General features: G+C 38.8%; 1 protein-coding gene across 1 annotated transcript; it reads right to left on the bottom strand.

Moving 5' to 3' along the window:
* Positions 1-1,917: 1,917 nt before the first annotated feature.
* On the bottom strand, positions 1,918-22,081 carry SNAP23 (synaptosome associated protein 23). The gene is made up of 8 exons (XM_017808671.1): positions 21,985-22,081; positions 13,497-13,602; positions 12,862-12,903; positions 11,488-11,536; positions 10,862-10,979; positions 7,292-7,444; positions 6,633-6,777; positions 1,918-4,155 (listed from the first exon to the last, which is right to left on the bottom strand). Exons 2-8 carry the CDS (start codon positions 13,551-13,553, stop codon positions 4,090-4,092), a joined length of 630 nt encoding a protein of 209 aa, XP_017664160.1. The 5' UTR covers positions 13,554-13,602; positions 21,985-22,081; the 3' UTR covers positions 1,918-4,089.
* Positions 22,082-23,159: the final 1,078 nt, after the last annotated feature.

Consider the following 23,159-nt stretch of genomic DNA (forward strand, 5'->3'; position numbering starts at 1 on the left):
TATCAGAGCTTTTGTACAGCAAAATGGAGACAGCACCATGGAAAATACTGATTGGAGCAGAGTTAGTTCTGGATTAACAAAACTTGTTCCAGAACAAAGACGACTGTTTCAAGGAAAAAAGAACTGGCTGATACCCTTACATGTTTAACTCACAGCAGTGAATAACTGTGACCAAGTCACATAGTAGAATGCTGTTCTATACATTTCAGTGCTCTGTATCGTCTACCAGTAGTTTTATAAGTGGGAGTTTGTTTTCCCTTCTCATCACCCCTACTCTACAACTGAAGTTATAAAATCATTTTATTTCCATGCACAATTACACTTGCAGTTTCATAGCCTTGGAATTACTGAAGTAGAAGATGCTACCCTAGTTAACAAAGTAAACCATTCATGTATTTTATTTCAGACCTTTTGCTCTCCAATTTTCCATTTCAGTAAGATACACGTCATCCATCTATTCAAACAGCATTTAGACACAGCATTGCTTCAAGTGCAGTGAAGGTGAATTAGCAACTTAGTCACTGTATCATGTAAACAGTGAATTGTTTCACCATACAGCCTTCACAGAGGTAAGTTCCGCAGGTAGCTGCACAAGCAGCACGTGATGCAATTCATACTGTAGCTATTGCTGTATTAAGAAGATTGGTCTTTTGTCAAGGCATAGACTAGCTTGAATTTACCAATTATTGCCATTTAAGTGTACCCCTGGGACATGTGCTGCCTGCTCAGAATAGTTATGAAAGCAGGCTGTTCCTAATATTTTTTTTCCTAGTTACTATATTAGTAATATACTATACTAAAAGTATTTTTTCCAAGCCCTTCCCAGGTAGGCTACTCTCTCTTGCAGCTCAGAACTGTTGCTAGTCAAAAGTCTGTATTTTCCCCCACACCTACTCCCCTTTAAGAGCATTCTGGGAATCTGAAGCTCTACATATTAGAGAAAATACAAACTAAATTGCCTCACAAGTGAAATTGCATTGGCAGGAGGTTAAATCACTAGATTTTACCTACTGGACTATGTATATTCTAGGTATCTGTTACTGATACTTGACTGGAAAGTTTTAAAGGTATTTTTTGTTTCTTTATCATCCTGAAGTATACACCCATGTCAAATTGCAGTCTTTCAAAGAGATAGACACATTTCATAGTTTGAAGCTTGGAGATGTTGATTATACAGGGATCCAAAGTAGACTGTTAAAGTTCACAATATTCCTCTCTTCCCAACCACACCTTATACTTTGTTAGTATTATTCTGTGAAATAAAAATAGAAGAGAAACTTCCTAGTTGCACAGTAGCAACTACTTCTGCCAAGTTTTTCAAGGACAGGAAACTAAACAACGACATTTTTAAGAGAAAATAATTTTAGAACACGTTCAGTTATAAAAGTATGTATTTTTGTGCACAATATATAATTTAACAATCAAAAGCAGAAACTGTAAGCCTTCATTCTTAATAGCATTCAGACATACAAAGATGTACAAGGGTTGATTTCATACCACAGATATGGAAATTAGGCATCTATTCTATAGACAACAGTAAGACAATCCAAGTAGCAGACTGTGTTGTTCACTAACATAAAGGCACCAACTCCCTCATGGATTTGGCTCTTGCAGATCAGAAAATAGTATCGATGCTCCGCTAATACTCAAGCTCAGAGTCTCAGAAATTATTTCCTTGTGTGGTATTCATTGCAATATTACAATTCTGATATACCCATCACAGTGTTCTGTCAGCCAATGTGTTAATTTGTTGTTAGAGCTCAGGTGAGTCAAGAATATGGACTTGTAGTGGCAAGGGAGAAAAACATTCCAATGTTTGGAATGTTCAAATGCTACAGAGCAGGTTTGCATTGTGTAAGCAGAATAAAGGTAACCACTTCAGTCTTCTGTCCCAGGAAGACAATTAAATAATGTATACTTTGCTTTTACAACTAGCAGCAAATAATCCTTCAGTTAACATGAAGTCTGTAAGAAGGAAAAAAAAAGCTCATCCAAAATTCCCTACACTTTCTTATGTAGGTGGTTCTTTGAAGTTTACTATGCCATGTTCTTAAAAAGTACTTCTTTGCTACTTGGGTTTTTAAGCATATAATCTTCATTTACTGATTGGGCAACTAGTAAGCTTTTGAAATTCATTGGCTTTCCAACAATTACCAGAAGCTAGACAGGAGCCAATCCACAGTACTGAAGTATCTAATGCCCTAAAAATGACTTCACCTTCTTCACATAAGGCAAACTGCCACTGGCCTATTTATTACATGCAGCTGTTTCATCCTTTGGTCAGTTGTTTGGGTTTTTCTGTTTTGTTTGGTTAGTTTTTTGTTGAGTTTTGTGTATGTGTGGTTGCTGATTTTGGTTTTTTTCTTTAAATATCAGGTTGTGCTGGGAGTGAACTGAAAATATACCACTAATACTGACTGTATTTCTGCTAAAAAGAAAACAAAATACCTAACACTGTCTAAACATTTCAATGGATTAGTGTCATCTCTAGCCCTGGGATTCAATATTAGTGGCTACAGGATACTTGTAGTCTGTCCTCCCAAAAAAACACCCCATAATGCTATTAGTTTTAATTATTCCTCCAATCAATTTGGTTTGAAGATTTTTGCCATCCAACACTGAGTATCATGGGTTACTCCAAAGCATCATTTTCAACTGTAAAACACGCATAGTATATAGCTGGGTGGAGTTAAAATTATATAAGCCACTTGCAATTTAATTACTATAAAGATTTAAAGAAAAATTCTGGAAATAAATCTAATTATACTACAGTAAAACCAAAATGTTTTTCTTCATAGGAAAGAGCTTCACCTCACCTGGTCAGAAACTCCTCTATTCTGCAATAGAACAAGAACTTTTAGTTGCAAGTAACTTGGACATGTAATATTTCCAATTGCCAGTCCCAATATCTGCAATAATAAACCAGTCAGGAAACTATTTAGAACTAGTTTATTTAGAACTAGCATACAGTTCATAAATGGCTACTTCTTCCTCCAGACCTGTGACAAAAAAGTTTCATAATAAGCTTCTCTGGTTTTGATAGGTTTAAAAAGTACTCCCAAAGTCACTGCTGACAGCAAACTCTGCACCAGATTTCAGTCACTATTTTGTACTGGAGAAAGGCACAAACTGAACTCCAGTGAAAACTGGCCAAAAGAGAATAAGATATGGGATGCAAGAGATCTGCATGCTTTTCTACTCAGTTTCTTCCAGTTTAGATGCATCATTCAAACACTTAGAAATTAACTTTCAGATGAGGGGTGTAAAAATTTCCATCAAATAAATACTTCAGGGACATAGTTTTATTTTCTTCTACTCATGTGTGCACAGGGTTTAGATCAGGCATATATATACACGCACAACAAATATCAGAACAATGCAGCATGATTTCCTAGTCATGGCCTCCAAAGTGATGCCAATTTACAGTAAAGAAATGGAAACCTCTATATCCCTCCAGTTACCATTAAAGTTCATGTGGTTACAAAGTGTTTTAAAGCCCTCAACTCACAAGCTGTAAGTAATGGGCCTCTTCAATTTTGTGATCCACAAACTCAACCCCAAACCAGTCATGTGGTTTGGATTGTAAAGCTATGGTTAGCATGCTAGAGATACAAGTTAGACAATGTTCACCAAGTCCCTATTTTAGTGAAGACACTCAACTTATGAGGTATTTCAAACAGTGCAAAGTGCCCTCTCCAACTTTCCACAACTGTGAATTCAGGTTACCCCTGCTTGTTCAACTTCAATAAAAGGACTGTATTTTCGGTGCAAGAAATTAAAAAAAAAAAAATTAAAAAAAAAGAAAAACTGAGAGGAGGAATAAAACATGCAAGAAGATTCTCAAAGCCCTAATACTTTTAGCCCTGAGCAGTATAGAGGAAGTGAAGGCAGATGAGAAGAAGGAAGTTGGCTGCTTTCTTTGAGTCAAAGCCATGTTTACATGAAGCAATAAGAGAAAATTAATTACTATAGAAAGTTACTGCTTCATTTTTCCCAGCCCCTCTTATTAAAGAATAAAAGTTTCACAGATCCATGAATATGGTGGTTTGCAGCTGGAGAGACAGTGTCATTGAACAATGACAGCAGGCTTTAATTGTCAATTAATTTCTTGGCTCTGATGTTGGCTTGCTCAATGCGGTCCCTGTTTGTATCAGCCTGAAAGAGAGAAATTAATACATCATTTGCAGACTCCATGCAAAACAGTTTAAAAATTCAAACTGACATGAACTTCTGAATTGCAAGGTATTATCACTGCCGTAGACAGAAGGGAAGCCAGTATATGCTGTCAATTTTGGCAGAAACAAAATCAGGAGAAATAGTTTCTACTCTTTAGCTGCAGACTTTCAAAACAGCAGCTTGCCTCAGTTGGTCAGGAACAATATTAACAAAATAAGGAGATAAAAATTCCCTCTCTCCAAGTCTTTGGACATCTTAAGGACCTTTACAGAGCAACAAAGTTGCTCTGAACTAGAAGTAATAGTCAAAAGTAGACCTGGCATAAAGTCAGAATTATTTTGCTTAGCACAAATCCCTGGTTTTCATTCACACACCCTCCAGTGTACTAGTGTCATAAGAATATGGTATTTGTACAAAAAAGTTCTTTATTATTGTTTTACTACCATAAAGCATCAAAAATCAGCTCACAACATCTAGGTTGAAAAAGTGTCAAAATACAGTTTTATTGAAAGGTATGATAAGGAGATTTGAAATAATTCCTCAGTTATCCAGCCTGCAGCGGGGAATGTCCTCATCATCAGAGGAACTCCTAAGAAGTTCTACCTGTGCCAAGTATTAGCTATTTCACAACTTCATACTGCAAATGGCTGGTAAAAGGACATGTGCAGTTCAAGTCCTTCCCTCCTTTTCTCTCCTTCCTGCCTTTCAGGTCAAGGGTAGAGGGAGGGGCAAGAATATACTATACAAAAGTAAGACTAACAACACTTCAGAAACACATCCATCTAACTACTAGATCTGCTTCTAAGAAAAAGCCAATAACATAAGTTTCATTACAGGTTTACTCAGATTAGGAGTCCTGCACAGCACTGCAGACTACCAAAAGTCACCTAGTCAAGTCTATATATTTTCCAGATGAGTTAGAATTAAAAAAAGAAAAAAAAAAGGCATCAACTCTATTCCGAAGTTAAGCTTAATACTGCTTTTTGTTTCTTTATATGATACTGTCCTGTGGAGGTTTACACTCAGCATTTTGATTTGGTTTCCATACTGTTCACTAGATTAAAAAAGTTATCAACAGAAAAGAATTAATTTAATTATCCTGACACAGGTTGCTAGTCACAAAGCCAGGAATTGCACTTTCATTTTCACTGTGTTCTGTAAAGCAATTCTAACTTGTATACAATCGTATTTTAAAAATTAGTAAGACTTGATCAGCAAGATTTTTTCAGGCCACTAAAGCAAAAAAGCATCAGGCCAAAAACAGGTGCTTTAATCTACTAGAAACACTATTGCTAAAAATAGTAATTCCTACTTGCAGTTCATTTGAGCAGGCAATTTTCAGTCTGCTTTATAAGTTGTAAGAATTTCCCACCTAATTTTAAACTCCAAGGAATATTCTAGCGTACTTTAAAATGTTTGACTTTTTTACCTTATAATCAGGTCTACAATTTCAAGAACAGCAAAACAGTTAAAGCATCCTCCATAGAATCATGCTGATTTGCCTTATTAATACAACAACCCCTTAATTACTAGACAAAATTGAAATGCTGACACAAGTACAACCAGCATTTTTGTCAAACTAGCTCCGTATATTTGAGAAAACATCATTTATCTTGCTTTTAACTTTACTACACATTTCAGTGAGATTTTTAACTTTGAGATTTTTAAACTTCCCATTTTGTCTTAATACTAAAATTTTACAAGAATTTGTGTTCACTGCTGCTTTTTGAAGTCTTTAATATACACTAATCATTAAAGCTTTCATTTCCTTTCTAAACCAGGATGTTTGTAAGAGAACTTTTAATATGGGCATTTCTAAAATAGGCCTAACATACTCATTAAGTTTCCCTTTGAAAGACACCCCCTTCTGCCAAACATATTTATATATGCTTAATCTGTTTGGGGAATCTCATATTTAAGTAATATAAAGTAATAAAAAAAAGAAATTTACTGTGACTAACTTCATATGCAGATGAAGGCAGACCATGTCCCTGTGCACCTACAAACCTCATTATTCCAAAGTCTTCTCAGTCCCAATATTAATTTGTCCCCAAGAATTAGGGCAATGAATTATCTGTTTTATTTTATATTTAATTATTCTAGTGACTTTTTAGAAATTCCAGAAGACCCTCCCTATTTTTACAAATACCTATTCCCTACCGCATAAAAGATTTCCTGCAAGCAACAATCCCCCAGTTATACCTCCAGTAAATGTTTTTCCTTTTGATCCCATCAAGTTTGTTTCCAGAGTAAGTAGTAACCTGTATATATGCTGTATATTTAGGTTTCCTGACACTCTGAAGCATTTGAATCTTCCACTACTTACCCAAACATCAAGCTATATTTCCCATTGAAATCACTGCAACCTAGAGGATGGTATAACCTTAATGCACATTCCTAGTAACTTCTCAGTTACAACCTCTAAGCTGAAAGCAGAGAACACCTTTGACACTTACCTTTACGTTTATCCGGTCTATTTGTTTATTCTGGGCATCAATTTCATTGCCCATATCCAAAGCCATGTTTTTCAAATTCCCAAGAATGTTTCCCACTTGAGCAAGATTTTCATCCATTTCATCTTCTCTGGCATCATTTGTTATTCTGTTCAAGTAATTAAGGTAAAGTTTCAAGAATCAGGAACTTGCTTTACTCTAGATTTAGTCCAATAGGACTTTGTTGCACAATGTATTCAAGCCAAGGTGTGTTTTTCCCCTTTCAAAGCCCCCTGCATTCCAAGTAAGCACCTACCAAAAAAAGGTGCTAAGCTAGCCATTATTACAAAAATAGCCCTAAAAATTAAAATACTAGCTAACAGAGGAATTTTAAGACATGAGTTTATCTCAAATACACTTTATGACTAAGAGAGTCTCTTTTTTTTAAGAGTCCCCTCAATAACCGAGCACTAAGCTCTATAGTCCTCACATCCAGAAACAGACTGATAATATCACCACTATTAAAAAAGAAAGTGTAAGATGAGCACTACAATACTGACAGCACAGGTGTCTGCCATCTCCTTTCCAAACTATAACAACTCCTTCAACTTACTATTTAACAACTTCACCTAAAATGCATCTGAAAGAAGCTGATAAGTGCTAAGAAATATGAACAAGCAAACCTTGTAATATATCCACCACTTGGTCCTCCAGAAGCCTGAGGCTGCTGCTGGTTTATACGTCTTGGTTGCATGGATATCACATGATCTGCTGAGTTCTCTGTTCCATCTCCCCAGGTTGCTCTATATGCCTTGCTGGCCTCAAAGTTCTTTGTCCTACTCCAGAAAGATAAGAAATCTGAACAACTACCTCAGAAATATGGCTTCCTGACTGAAATTCAGTATCAATCTAGGGTTTTCAGAAACATTTGTCTTGTGCCTTAAAGAGATTTAGTTTTGTATGGATAAAGCCTCATCTATGTAATACAATTTCTCATATCTTGATAGTACAAACACAACTAAGGACAGTGATTAATGTCATCTTAAGCTTTAACACAAGAATTAAAGTAATATACTTCACCAGGACACAGAAGCTTATGACAGTAGCAGGAAGGCTTACATGTCACAAGATAAAGTTGCACTTACAACAGGCATTAGTATAATCAATCATGATTGATTACTTTTCAGGAAGAAATGGGGATGAGTGAAAAAACTTCCTCAAACACAAATAGCTATACTATGCAAGAAAATCATAAATCACTCTAGGTTTTTATAAAATATTTTCTGTTGCCAAGTCTTTCTTTTTAATGTTTCTCAGGGTAATTTTGATTATAAAATAACAGTAATCATATTTAAATAGCTAATGCATTATGCAATTCAATTGTACTAACTCCATTAAATCAAAACAACTTACCATTACACTTCTATCACATAATTAATAAGAAAAAAAATTAAAAGCACACTGACACAAAGCAGTCTCAGGAATCACAGAGCCACAAAAGCAAGAAGGGAAGAAAATATAACAAAAATAACTGATCTAAATTGGGGTCAGTTCTCATTTTGAGAAGAATATTCTCATGTTCACCTTCTTTTCTGGCATTTTCAGGTTTAAGCTAGACAATCCAGATTCCACTGCCACTTTTCTGCTTCTTTAAAAGCCTGTGAAGGGAAATCTGCAGTGTCTTTCAGTAGTACATCTAACTTTACAGTTACCTGTAATCAATTTCTATAGATACAGTGCCTTTCAGTAGCCCAGATGTTATACATTTGAAGTGTTGTGAAATTCACTGCAATGAAGAAATATTCCCCTAATTCTACTGGCATTTATATATTTGAAATGGGAAATGGTGTTTCGCAGGTCAGATCCTACAAATAGTAATCTAGAACAAATACATGAAGGGGAAGAAATGGAATCACTTCTCAGTTCACAATTGAAGTGCTGAACCTAGCAAAACCCTAAAGAAACCTAAACTAGTCAATTCTAGCTCTTTGTACATACACAAGCTTACAGATCTCTTTAGGTTTACAGCAACTAGATTGAGCATTATATTTTAATCTCTTTCATACTAAAGCCACAACAGCAGGAGAACTTTGTGTGATTTGCTTCTGGATAAGTGAAGTCTTAGGTCTCAGAGGCAACTGTAAGGATGTTATTACCAAAAAACAAGTGGCCTGAAAATTAGTTTCACATCTGAAGGAGACAGCTAGAAACAGCATTGTTTGAACTAAACACAGTCAAGAACAAAATTTCTCACCACCTGTTTTTAAGAGCTGTTTTTCAAATTCAACTGAACATTTCAAACGTTCACTTCTCTCATGTTTTATTTCTGTAAAACTAAAGCTATTTATACAACTTGCCATACCAGCAAGAGCTCAAGCAGTTGTTCACCATTTCTGTAACTACTACCCCTCTGTAGTAATGGGTATTTTCTGTTCAGATCAGTATTACAATACATCAGTCATAAGGAGACCTGCATGCAGACAGACATCATGCACATGCAAGCACAAAGACAACAGAAGCATCACTTCAAACAGCTGGTTAAATATGCATCTGCACTACTAAGACTGACCTTGTCCTAAAATCCACTTTCACCAGTTTAAGTGAATACAGCTTCTTATCCTAGTCTTCATTTTTAGAAAGCAAGCATCAGTGTTAGAAGAGAATGGAGGAAAGAATGGAGAAGAAAGAATAGTAAAGACCAACAAACAGGCAACTTGTTATTAGTACATAGATTGTAAAACAGTACTGCCAGTATTGTGTTTTTAGAAAGCTTTTATACATAATCTAAGCCTAGGAGAAATTATAAAAGCAATATTTAATTCAACAAGTGTTCTGATTTAGCTTTATGCTCGTGAAAAAAATGAAAAGCTTTGGAGATAACTGATTGACAAATAATTCTGGCATTGACAGAAAGACTGATGTACCAGTAGATATATTAAAGACACTCACTGTTTCTTCTTCTGCACTGCCCTCTACTTATCTGGTAATTTTTTTTTTCTGTACATTACGGTCCATTTGATACACAACTCTTATTTCTTTTCTTGTTATCTGTGTACTTGGAGTGCCACAAGAGTTCACAAATTCTAAGCTTGCTCAGTGTCAATAAGCTGCTTAGCTTCAGTGAAATAAGACTATCAACTATAGAAAACAAAGATTGAGTGTGTCAAAATGCTCAAAGTCCACCAGCTTGATCCAACTAATATAAAGCAGGAAGCATACCTATCCAGAGGTCAGGACAGAACTATCTGTCTTTTCAAGGGCCTCAAGCTCTAGGACTTTCAGTCTTAAAAGCCACATTCATATCTGTCCTAAATGATCCTCAAAGTATTCTCCTGGATAACCAGACTCAGCCACTCCAAGGAATCTCTATCTAAACTTCTGCTGCCTCCCAGTTGAATAAGATTTTTTTGCTCATGCTAAAGAGCAAAAAACAACAAATACACACATTATTCATTTCAGTTACCACACTCAATTTATTTCTCCTTAATTTGGAAGAAATACGATCACATCCAATTCCCTCAAAACAATTCGACACGCTACTTAAAGCTAGTACACCTTCAAAAAATAACTCTGATCATTGTTCAGGCTGTTTAGGTGTTTAAAAGTACAAATCAAGTGCCATACAAGATTACTCAACTGACTTGGATATGGTAGCCATAACGGTAATGTTATAAAGGTAGCGTGAAGCAGGTCTGCAAGAGTTTATATAGCCATTATTGAAAAGATTAAAGCTTTAACACCAATGTCTGTTCTGTTCTTCTACTCTCCTACTCTCACCCTCCCTAAAGCACAAATATTTTCTAAATGCCTAGAGAACCAATATTACTTTCCTTCCCCAAAAAATAAGTTTTCTTGCTTTTAAGTTAGTACAAAAGCGCTTTTGTGAAAAAAAGATTTTTGGAGTCAAATTTGTCAGAGGCAGGCACTTACATATTTATTTGAAGTCCTATTTGGTCTCATTTGCATGGACATTGATAGTATTCTACTAAATATCAGCTTTAAGGAGGTTAAGGCACAACTGGGGAGGTTGTTATACAGCAGCTATATGTACAGTGGAAGGGGCACAACATATGGTTAGATGCAAGTAAGCTTTAGCTACTCTTATACAATTTTATAAGGGTGCAGCTCTACAAACCAAAAGAATCAACTCTGCTAGCATTTTTTAATTAGCTCTTTTATTAGTGAACATCTCCCAGTACAGCAGCTACTGGGAATATTCTAGAACTTCCGACCCAAGTACCAATATAACTGACCTGTTACAAGGACAGACACAGAGCCCACAACATTTGTTGAGCTCTGTCAGTGTCTTTTCAGCTTCTCTCATGTCCTTATTTATCTGGTCCATGCCTTCTTCTATGCGATTTAGTTGTTCTAGGAAAGAAACAAGTAACCTGAATACACATGGATTGGGGGAAGATGAGGGTGGGGAATATTAACATTTCTTTAAAGCAGGAACTTAACAAGTTTCAGTTCTATCTTTATACCAAGACTAAAGCCTGTTTTCTTTCCTGCCTTCGAGGATTTTTTTTTTTTAAGATAAATATTAAGTGATAAGTTTTGTTTACTACATGAAAAATATATTCCTTATCCTTAGACCAGCACTTTTTTTGCTGCTTTTAAAATAAATGCACACAGTTACATTCATGGGATGGTGGAGAGAAGCAGCTTCTGTATTACATTGTAACTAACATTATTTCTGAACTACTTTAAAACCTCATTTAAATACTACAAACACTAGTGAAAACCCAAGCAAATCTCTTTTTCACATAAGTAGTCTTTAAGAAACCTTTAGTTTCAGCAACAGCTCTTGAATGATGATTTTCTTCTTACAGTCATAATAATGACTTATGGTGTTAGAGAGGAAGAAGGAAGAACTTACCTCCTTGTTCATCTAGCATGGTAATAGTTTTGATGCCAACATCCTGGGACTGCAGAAAGAAATTTAGTTGAAGATATAAAACCAGATTTCAATACAGCAGTGCAAAATCTGAAGGTCTTCATAGTAAATTGGATAATCCAGTCAAGTTTATAATAAAACACTGTGCTAGAAATAACTTCTGTAGTAAAGCTATTCTAAGTTTCAAATTAGATCTTATGTTAGTGAAACAGGCTGATAAGCATCTCAATTAGTGGTGCTTTTGTGAGGGTTTGGAATTGTTTTTTTACATTACAACAAGATGATAAAATTTATTGTAATAATCATATTGAACTATGACAACATCAAGCTAAAAAGCTGTGCCTCATTTTGAGAAGCAGCATTGGGTTTGTTCTTTATCCCTACACCCTTCAATAGGGCTGACAAAGCCTTTAGTCTTGGAAGCCAGAAGAGAAGAAAGCAAAACAAAGCCTGCATAACCATTCTTGAGAATTCAGCATAAGAGATCATGAAGAGAATAGACCATCACTAGTTTTAGAACATGAAGCAAAAGAAATCAGCACTGAGGAATATACTACAATACAGCTCTTTGCTGGTTCAAAGTCTTGAATCTAGCATGCAAGCTGCACCAATGCTTTACTTTAAACTGGCAGCATAGAATGAATCATCAAACTATGATATCAAGAGAAATTTTTGTTGGCTCATTACATGTACTTCACATTTGTGTTAGAGAGCTATTCATTAGGCTATGCTGATTCCAATGCCTCACTGGTAACAGCAACATCTTCAGCAAGCCATAACAGCGCAGGGGAATAGATCCCTCATAAAACTTCACTCAGATAAACCCAAAATACAGATTTGGTTCAAGTCATGTACAAGGGTGTTGAGAGTTTCAGTCTTATCTTTAAAGTTAAAACTGATGAACAGATTGTAAGGTGTATGTAGAATTACTTTTGTTTAGAACCAAAAGCAGCCCTGCTCTCTATTACCCCACCCGATAAAGCCCTACTGTCCTTAAAGTGAGACATTTTCACACTGTTCACAGGTAAAGTGAGCTAAAAGACAAATGAAAGAAGCAAGGGACAAAGTCATAACTGACCATCACAGACTTTTTATAACTGATCTGTAGCATTTGGAGATTAAGTAATTTTGTTTAAGAGGAAAACAGGTAAAAAGGATATCAACCCTTCTGTGATCTGACACAACGTGAAATTCATGAAGTTTAAGTCATTCCAACTCTACTACTGAATTAAAGCAGCAACTTCTACTGACATGCGTGTCTTAAGAAAGACAAAAAGCCGATTAAGCTAACTGTGACAGTTTAACACGCTGCTTCTTATACTTAAATCCAGAGGGAATTCTAAAGCTTTTCCTTACCTCAATGGCCAAACTAAGAATCCTCCTTGTGCTTTCCAAAGACTACAAAGAGAATTTTAAAATGAGTGCATTAATTGTCTGTGTATATTTATATCTATCTATATATCTATCTCAGTGTATGAAAGTCTTCTTTACCAGTTCATTGTAGCAAGGCAATGAGTATACAAAGGTTCATCAACCTGTTTATATCTAATACACGCTACAATACAGCCATAGTAGCAGCACATTATTTTTTTTCCTTGGTTTTTAGTCCTTGCTAGTACTTTGCTTATCCCATTGGAAAGTCATTATAAAAGGAGATATATTCAAATCGATTTTAGTTAAATAAGAAAGTCACAAAGTATCAATATGACTAACAATACTGTAGATACTCAACCTGCATTGTGTCTCTGTAGTCAGGAGTTGGGTGGGTGATTAGTGCTCAGTCAAGCAGGTGACTTTACAGTTCAGAAGTTTAAATTAATTCTTATTTTTAGGAGCAGTCTTCACTCCAGTATTAGCCAAGTAAAGTGAAAATTTAAAACATTCAGCTATACCCTTGCAGAATCAGTACCCTGGTCTGTCTATTTTTAAAAGGATATTCTAATTTCATCAGGCAAGTATTGTAATCCTAGATATCTTCCTACAATATTTACCTCATCAGTGACCTGGTTGGCCCTCAGCTGAATTTCTTCTGGTGATAGTTCTTCCATGATGAGGTAATATTACTTGTAAGTAATCACACTAAAGAGAATCTTCCCCCTGTAATAAGAGATACCAGTTAAGCATCATATTTATCCTTTCATCAGTATTTAGAGTTGAAACTAGAAGGTAGTTCAAAGAATGAAAGCCTATACACTTCATTCTGCTTAGTACAACACCTAGTTAGGACTAGAAGACACTAAAATAATTATTCAGCTGATATGACCTAACTTAGGAGCTAAGAGAAATACAGGAACAACTGGTATATCCAATAATTTCCTTTCCAAGACTTGGGTTCCTAAACAGTTTTTGAAAACTCTATTGTTATTTTGAGGTAAAAAAAATAAATCAGGAAATTAGGTCTTAAAATAACAAGTTTCCCCACGCTGGAAAAGCACATGGGTTTGCCCAGTAATCCAGAAACAAATTCATTAAGACCTTTAAGTTACGAGCATAAGTTTTAAGTGTTCTTTCCATTCCCATTGAGGGATTTCAAGAGTCATAAGAAGGGGAAACATTTTCATACATAAAACACCACCTAAAATGATTCCAGTCACACTCCAGAAGTAGTTGTTGTTATGGTATGGTGAATCCCTCAAATGCAAAAGCATCTGCAAAAATTTTAATTGGTATTTATCACTCTGTAACTGTAGCAAAGGTTTTCAAATCTACCTCTCTAGTAGATTTGGCCACCCAAAAGTTCACATGCCAGCATAAGCACAACTGCTGGATGTACAGTGTAACCCTACAGACTGTCTTTGAGTTACCCAAGAGCCATATTGCAGCCAATGCTACACAGGACAACAGTTTCTTGACTTTTGAGGAAAGGGTATGACAATAATGTTCTCAAACAACGCATAAGAAGGATTTGTTTATAAAGTAAGTCTTTAAAGGGTAATAAGACTCCCATCTTCAAACAGTTGTTCGCAAATGCATTATACTACTACCTTCATGTCAACAAAACACCCAAAATCTGAAGAGAGAGTGTATACTTTTTAATCAGATACTGATTTTTGTGTTTTATTCAGTACTGCCAGAACATTGTGCTGTGCTACTAGAACCACATGTTCATGGAGAAACCATTGGAAGAACAAACTAGCAGTGAGGCTGAAAAAGAAGGAAGACAACAGCAGTTAGCACTTCCAACTACCACGCTAAGAACACTAGGTAGTGCAGTTTGGATGGTAACTTCATGACATTATGAATTAACTTCAAGATTGAAGCTTACAGACACTCTACTAAATTAAACCCTGGGCTTGACAACTGTGATCTTATTAATAAAGTCCTATGAAAGATAATGCCATGCTGAAATACGGTAGTAATTACCTGAAGAGACATAACAATCACATGAAGAGCTACTTCATGTACTGCTGGCTATCAAACCATTCCCACTCAACTTTGTCCTATTTCTGTTAGCTGACGGAGGAACTACCAATCCATTTTTGACACAAATAAGATAACAGTAACACACTAAACCAGAAAGTGTCTGAAGTTGTATCTGACATTAGATAATTGCTTGAAAACACACATATTTGCCACCAAATCACAGAAGTTGAGCAGTAAGGGTAAGGTTGGAAGGAACCACAGTGGGTCATCTGGTCCAATCTCCCTGCTCAAGCAGGGTCATCCTAAAAACACACTGCACAGGATTCCATTCAGAGAGTTCTGAATATCTGCAGTGAGGGAGACTCTACAACCTCTCTGGGCAATCTGTTCCAGTGCACAGTCACCCACACAGTAAAGAAGTTCTTCCTCATATTCAAATGGAACTTCCTGTGCATCAGTCTCTGCCCATTGCCTCTCATCCTATTGTTTGGCACTACCAAGAGAAGAGCCTGGATCCTTCCTCTTTACACCTGCATTTCAGACACTTACAGACATTGATGAGGTCCCCTCTCAGTCATCTCTTCTCAAGGCTGAACATGCCCAGCTCCCTCAGCTTTTCCTCATACGAGAGAGGCTCCAGTCCCTCAATAATCTTTGTTGCCCCCCACCAGACTTGCTTCAGGAGCTCCATATCTCTCTTGTTCTGAGGAACCCAGAACTGGACACAGGACTCCAGATGTGACCTCATCAGGGCTGAATAGAGTGGCAAAATCACCTCCCTCGATCTGTTGGCAATGCTCTTCTAATGCACCCCAGAATACCATTGGCCTTCTTGGCCACAAGGACACACTGCTGGCTCATGGACAGCTTGTTGTCCACCAGGACCCCCAGGTCCTTCTCTGCAGAGCTGCTTTCCAGAAGGTCAGATCCCAGCCTCCACTGGTGCAGAGGGTTATTCTTCCCTGGGTGCAGGACCCTGCATTTGCCTTTGTTGAATTTCAGACAGTTCATCTCTGCCCAGGTCCTTCTGAAGGGCTACACAGCACTCTGAAGCCTCAGTCACTCCGCCCAGCTTTGTGTCATCAGCAAACCAGTTCTAACAGCTGACAGACAAGCTTTGTGTTCCCCTAGCTTGCTCACATCTTCCTGAATAGTTCCACTGCCAGTCAGCAAGAAGTTGTATGGAAACCCACAGCACTCCTCCACTTTGCCCTTAAATCAATGGTATTTGGTCTTGAAACTGTTTATAAATTGATCTAACGCTGAAGAAATATAGCTGCAAGATGTAGAGGAAAAAACCCTTCCACATAGCAGAAAGAGAAAATCCAGGATTCCTCAAAGCTCAGGTAAGCATGTGTTTATCTTCTGAAGCTCATATTTGGACACATAGTGTTTTGCCTCTTGTGAAACGAAACCATACTCTAAAACAATATTTCACATAACTGCAAAGACAAATGACCTATGTGCGAGGAAGCTAAGTAAAACCACTCAGAACACTTGGTTAAGAGATAAATGTTCTGACAATCTTTTATTATGGATAATAGGGTACAGTTATTTTCTAGTCTTTTCTGATAATTTCTTAAGGTCTTATGACACTGAGAACAATGAGAAAACTCTTCTTTCTCTATACTTCCCAGCAAGGTTACTCGCCTTCACTTTTCAGCCATTGTCTTCAGAGCTATGCAAAACAAGATAGCACTTTCTTCTTAAAACAGGCTCAAGAAAGCACTCTTTGAATTTGTTTGATTATAATTTCTGTTTAAAACTGAATATCCAAACCCAATGCGATAGATTCCAAAAAGCCAGTTTTATTCCCATTAGTTTGCAGATTGCTTTTGTAAGCCCACACATAACCTGCACAGTAGCTCTGCAGAGTCAATTAGTGCCATAAAGCAGAATAGAAAAAGACATTCCCTAGGCAGTAAAAAGACTTTTCACCATACAGCAGTTTAAAACAGTCAAAAAAGCACACAACAGTAATTTAAAAGAAACCAAACATTTCCAAAAAAGCCTGTTTCCAGAGATGTAAATACACACTTGATAGTTGCATGCCTAATTGGAATAGCTGAACATAGTATGTGCCTTTACTGCAAGATATCTCTAAAGAAGTTACAACACCCAAGATGACATCATTTGTATTGAAATAACTCAGCTATTCCAACAGAACACAGTATACATACATAAAGGATACTCATTTGCCCACCTTTCTGCCAGGAATCGAAGCACCCATTGAGGTATCCAGCTCAAATGTCATTTTGTATATGACAAAATGATTCTGTATCCAAGGCATTAAGATTACTCAATAAAGACAAAATATACAGAGAGAAAAACTTGATATGGCTAAAGTGTACCTAACATGTATTTTTATTATGATAATTGCCAAGGCAAGCATTTATTTTAATATCCATGTTCAATGCCTATTTGTTTTGCTTTCCATCTCCTTCCATTTTAAAAATCCTAACCACAAAGTAACCAACGTGAAAAAAGAGGACAGCCTAAACCGAGACTTCATAATTATAATGGAACAACAGTCCGCTATTTTAGTTTATTTTCTCTCTAGACTGGCAAGTTTTAAACAAGTAACTAATGTGCCTAAATACAAAGTAAAACTCCTTTGAAGAAGGATGTGATGTCAGCTGTATTTACTTTTCATTATCAAAAAGTATTCTGCAGTATTTACTCAGTTACCAACCTGCAAGGATTAAACGCATTTCAGTACAAGTCTCCCTCTGCCCCTTACATAGGAAGGCCTGGCACCTACAGACTATGCAAAACTAAACTTGCTACAAAAATACATCTTCATGAAGTAATGAGCCTCATGAAACTTTTCTACCAGGAAATTTAAGACTACAACACATTCATATAAAAAAAGGAAGATTCATTGTGAAACAAGAGCAAAAAGGAAATAAATGCATGGCCTGCAAATCATAATAATCTGATTTTATTTTGGAGATGGTGAGGGCAGAAAAAGTTCCTTGAAATCCCAATTCCAACCACAATGTTATCTCTTCATCACTCCTGTTAGGCTAAGCCACCCCATAAGCTCACCACCATAATGCATTTTAAAGTTATGGTATTACTGCCCAAGCCAGCTGAGGATGGTTTAGGCTGAAGTTACTTCTATCTCTTGGACAAGAGGAACAGTGAGGTAAAAGAAAATAGATTTATGTCTGCACATACGTTTTTTCCACTTACTCTGCATTTAGTCATGCCTCTAAAAACTGTGAAAAACTTTCAATTCATCCTCCTATGTTAGGTTCTTAGGTTGGAGATGACCGAGGAAAAGAAAGCAAGGGTGATTTTACAGAACTGTTTAAAACCTCAAGATATTTCCTGCATTACAAGCACTTTTGGGCTGACTTTGGTATGGTGCCAGATCCATTTAAAGCGTCTCGGGCTTAGAGATCTTAATTTGGCTTATCAACACACCCATATAGCAGCTGAAGCATTTTCGTAGGTTCTTTGTCTAATTTGAAAAAACTGGAGAGTGACGCAGAGTGATGTCAGCTATGGTTATATCTATATTAGCAGTAGGGTGGTCTTGTGAGAAGATGGGGCAAATTTTTGCTTGGGAAAAGCACTGCTCACATGGCCATATTTCAGGTGGATCAGTCACAAGTGTTGAATCAGAGTTCTGTCCCAACCCCAGCTACTGAACTGAGAGCTAACATCTGCCAAGCCATAACTTTGGTAGTGCAACAGCAGCAAATTCAGTGTTAGCAATACCCACAGTGACCTACTGTCAGCATGTACACATCTTCAATTCTAAATATCTGCTTGTGATCAGAAAGCCAAGGCAGTATCACTTCATCCAACAGCAGCTCACTGGCTGGGTTTCCCGAAAATAGGAGAATTAAAACCTCTGGAGGGGAAAAAAGCATTTGAATTGACAGACTCTCAAGATCCAAGTACTGTTTTATGCAGCCAGCAACAACGTAATTCATCTTGGCCACTCACCTTCCCAGATCGCACAGTAAAAATTAACATGAAATTTTTTTTGTTGTCCCTCTCACTGGTCTAAGATACTCCTCTCTACCACTAAGGGTTTTCATTTTCATTCAGAATTACTTGCAAACCGGAAGCCAGCTTTTTATGCCAACACACTCAGTCTCCAATGTAAACAAGTTCCAAAAGCCAGTACAACAGTGAGGCTGCACAGTGTTTTCAAGGGTTTTTCAATACCAATAATCTTCTTAGGCTTATGATACACTCCAAGGTATTATAAGCTATAGTAGGCAATTTACATGCTGCTTGAACATGTTTTTCTTCAGCACTAGTTGAGAAGAAATTCTAATGCTCATTAGCTCTAGGAAAAAAGACAACTTACTTCCTTTCTTTATGATAGTCATGACGCATTCAGGTTGTGCTTTCCAAAGCACTTGAAACCCTTACTGGTCTTTATGAATTTAAATTAACTGCAGGGCACCACGAGACCTAATAAAGTGCTTGTTCAACACAGTTACACAGTCCATGTCTGTAAAAGACTATAGACAGAAGCAGGCTGTCAAAAGTCACAAGTCGACTTGCATCAGACCAATAAATTGTTTTGATTGCTTGCACTTTCATAAAACCACCTTGAGTGATAAGACTTTTGTCCTGCATCTCTGGCTGGAGATCTGCAACAAGCAGCAGTTTTGTGCCTCTGACAGGCAGAATACCTTTCAGAAATCTGTCATATATCCACCACATTTGCTACGTACCATAAATTGATCCCTTACTCACCGTCTGAGGGTCCTCTATTTGAACCCAGCCCCTTTGCTATGAAGATACGCTTCTAATCAATATCGCAAAATTTTCTTCCTTCTTTACCAATAACTCTAAACTAAAAGCTAAACACAAACGTTTACCAATTGTTGTGCATTTCAGGTTTTTTTCTGCTGAAGATGTTTTGCTAACATCAATAACACAGAGCAGACTGTGCTTTGGTTCCATAAAAGGAGAATAAGTAAGGCATCCACAATTTTCTTGTGAGTAGGAAGTAAAGTGAGAGAAGAAGAAATCAACATAATACTTTTGGCCATGGAAGACAATGGCTGTGAGAACTGAAAGTTGGTATAAAATTATCTCTTTAATATCAAAACCATAAGGCTTATTAAGGTTACTCATTTTTATAAATTCATGATATCAAAGAATCCTACCCTTTCTACTTCCAAATAACAGTATTTGACTATCTCTTCACTTCAGAAGAAAGAGAAAGTAATACTTGTACTCTACCCTTTTAACATAAACCACTAGTAAGAATACTAAAACCCCTACAATTCCCAATTCACTAATTCTTTCATGGGATGTTTCATATACATACCAGGGGAAAAAAAATAGCTACTTTCCAGTACATCTAAAAGTAAGATTGAGAAGCGCAGCCTATGCCATTTTATCACAAAGGGAGGAGCTCGGTGATGACACAACCCTACTGTTGCAGCAATTGACTGAAAGCCAGTTGTAATTTAGCCATCAGTGAATTGGTACAGACTGAGGTGATTGTGGATGCTCTCAGTTCTTTCACTTATAAAGCAAACTGTTGGCTTCACCAGAAGACAGAAAAATTCACAAAACAATATTCTTAGAAATATGAATGTTAATTATGAAATCTATGTACATGCTTGCAAAGATCAAAAATTAAACAGTTTACAAGCTAGGTACCTTTGTGTTTAGGGTTGAAGGCTTTTGTTCCTTCAAATTCATCATCACTAATTTAATTATTGTTTTCTTAAAAACCCTTCCTTAACACAAGCAATTATCCTACTTGTTAGTTAGCTGAAATTCAGCCCAGATAATGCAGGGTAACACAAGGTATCAGCACCAGAATGTACTCCTCCACATGATTATGCCTACAAGATAAATGAATAAAGCATCTGTGACCCTGGGGGAAGAGGCCAGGGCCCAAGAACAGGACACAACTCTGCATGCTTCCTGCTTTCTTATCAGCTTCCTGAACACACTGCACAGAGGCGATAGCACAAAGAACGGGCGTGAGCAATGCCACCTCCTCTGTGCAGCGTATTCAGTTCTGTACTCATCTCAACAACTCATTTTTGTCCCTGGAAAAGCCTCGTGAAACCTCCTTCAAATTAGTTACTGGCCAACAGAATTTTATAGTCAAACTTTGATTCACATACAGACAGTAACAGATTCCATTTCTTCTAATGACACAAATTGTGCTGTATAATAACCTAGTTCAAAAACTGCAGAGCTGAGGTCAGGCATTTATTACTAGAATGTCAGTAAGCAATTAACTGCTCAATTCCATCAGTCAATCAATACCATAGGAGGCTTTCCCTTTGTCCCTATACACCTCCCTACATAGCTGTTCTCTTTAAAGCACAGGATCAGGTTTGTTTACGAAGGGGAAGTAAACCAACATCCTTAGTTCCGAACACTGAGCGTCTACTGCCCTTTTTGAGAGAGCAAAAAAGAGGAAGGTAAATAGCTACAGAAGTTGCATAAAGAAATTTCCAAAGTTTCTTAAGCTCGTTTACTTAGGTTGTCAAATCACGTGTATTGATTTGATAACCTTCTTGTGTGAAACAGAAAGTGAAAAGAGAGGAAAAAAGTGAAAAATAAAGCTGACTCTTATTAGCTTCCCAGAAGAGCCAAGGGCATCGAGACATACAGCTGAGGGAAGCACCAAAACACAGGTTACGTTCGATGCTTTTTGATTACCACTACAATATGTTACGGCTGAGTTCAAAGGCAGCCGGGCACAATGTAGGTTTAAGAAGACGCAGCAATGGGTGGGTTTTCTCCTGTATCCTATCAACAGCTCAACTCACGGGCTCTCGCCAAGCAAATAAAAACCAGCGGCAGGGGGGAGCCCGCAAGGCCTCCCCACACACGAGGGGACGGGCGCAGCCCAAGGCTGAGGCGGGGGCTTGGAGGACTCGGGTCCGCCCCCGGCCTCGCCGCGTCCCGGCCGCCCCCTTACTCCGCGCAGGCGAGACCGGCGGGCAACCGCGGGGCGAGCGCGGCCGGGCCAAGGCCGCCTCGGCCCATAGAGGCTCCCGCCCGCCCCGCTCAGGGCGCTACGCGGCAGGAAAGTGGCCAAGGACCGAATCCACCCAGCTACCGCCTTGCCCGGGGCGCTGCGAGCTAGCAAAGCCCGCCCCGCCGCACACCTACCGGTACCACCGCCGCCGCCGCTCCCTCCCGCCGAGCCGGGCTGGGCCGTGCTCAGCCGCCCCTTTAAGGTCCCATGTCCCGCCCGCCCCCGCTGCCGAGCGCCGGCCCGCGCGCGCCGCCGCCGCCCCCGGAAGCGAGAGCGGGCACCGCCCATCCGCCACTCCCAACATGGCGGCGGGAACCAGCTGCCCCCGCGGGAGGCCTCGGTACACCCCTCATGGCGCCGCGCGGCGTTGGGGCACATGAGTGCCGCCCCGGGCCGTGCGGGATGTGCCATGCGGGATGTGCCATGCGGGGTGTGCGCGGTGTCCATGCACAGTGTGTGGAGCGTGCGCCGTCCGTGCGGTGCCCCGCGGTCCGGCCGCACTGAGCGGAGCTGCGTTAGCAAATAGCGCGGTACAGAAATAGCCCTGTTTGTATCAGCGAGGCTTTTCCTCCAGTTAAGTTTCTCTCTATTAGGATGATGCGTGTCAACTCTCTTCTGTCACCAGCGGAGAGAACGAGGGCAGAAAGGGAAAGCTGCTGTTGGTAGTCACAGACCTCATCTTTTCCAGCTGGACCGGGCAGCCTTTCCCAAGATGTATTCCTTCTCGGGTGTGGATGCTCAGGTTGCTGTCGGATCCCGTACCTGCTGTAAGGTTGCAAGCACTGCCAGTACTGCCGAGAGCTCTCACAGCACCGGGGCCGCAGCAGCTTACGCGGCTCGTTGAGCCTGCACAAGGTCCCTCTGCCAGTGACACTGCTGCCATCTCAGGCCCTTGGTTTCCCTCCTCTCCCTCTCGGAGCATCTCGGGATGTTCTGAGCTCCTGCGGACTTTGGCTTCACAAAAAGTCCCAGTGGAGTAAGGTTATTGTACGCTGCAAAACGCGGGCACGAGCCCGTTTGTCCTCCTGTATTCCAAACCACCCCTGGAGCAGATTTCCCGGACGCAGACGCCCTGGCAGGGCCGGCGCAGCACGATGTTCGTGGCTTCTCGTTGCTGAGGTAACAGCGGGCTTCGGCTCCTGCTTTTTAGAGCGGCAGCACGTGGCACTATGCGTGTTTACAGCGCTGTATTTACATACAACAGCAGTAACATCATTATGGGTTGCGAAATGCCCGCAGCTGGCCGCGGTGCCGCCAGCCCTCGCCGCGAAGCTCCCGCGCTGCCAGGACTGCACTTCCCGGCAGCCCT

Source organism: Lepidothrix coronata, unplaced genomic scaffold, assembly GCF_001604755.1.
Source record: "Lepidothrix coronata isolate B3197 unplaced genomic scaffold, Lepidothrix_coronata-1.0 Scaffold1, whole genome shotgun sequence".
In the NCBI taxonomy this organism is placed as follows: domain Eukaryota; kingdom Metazoa; phylum Chordata; class Aves; order Passeriformes; family Pipridae; genus Lepidothrix; species Lepidothrix coronata.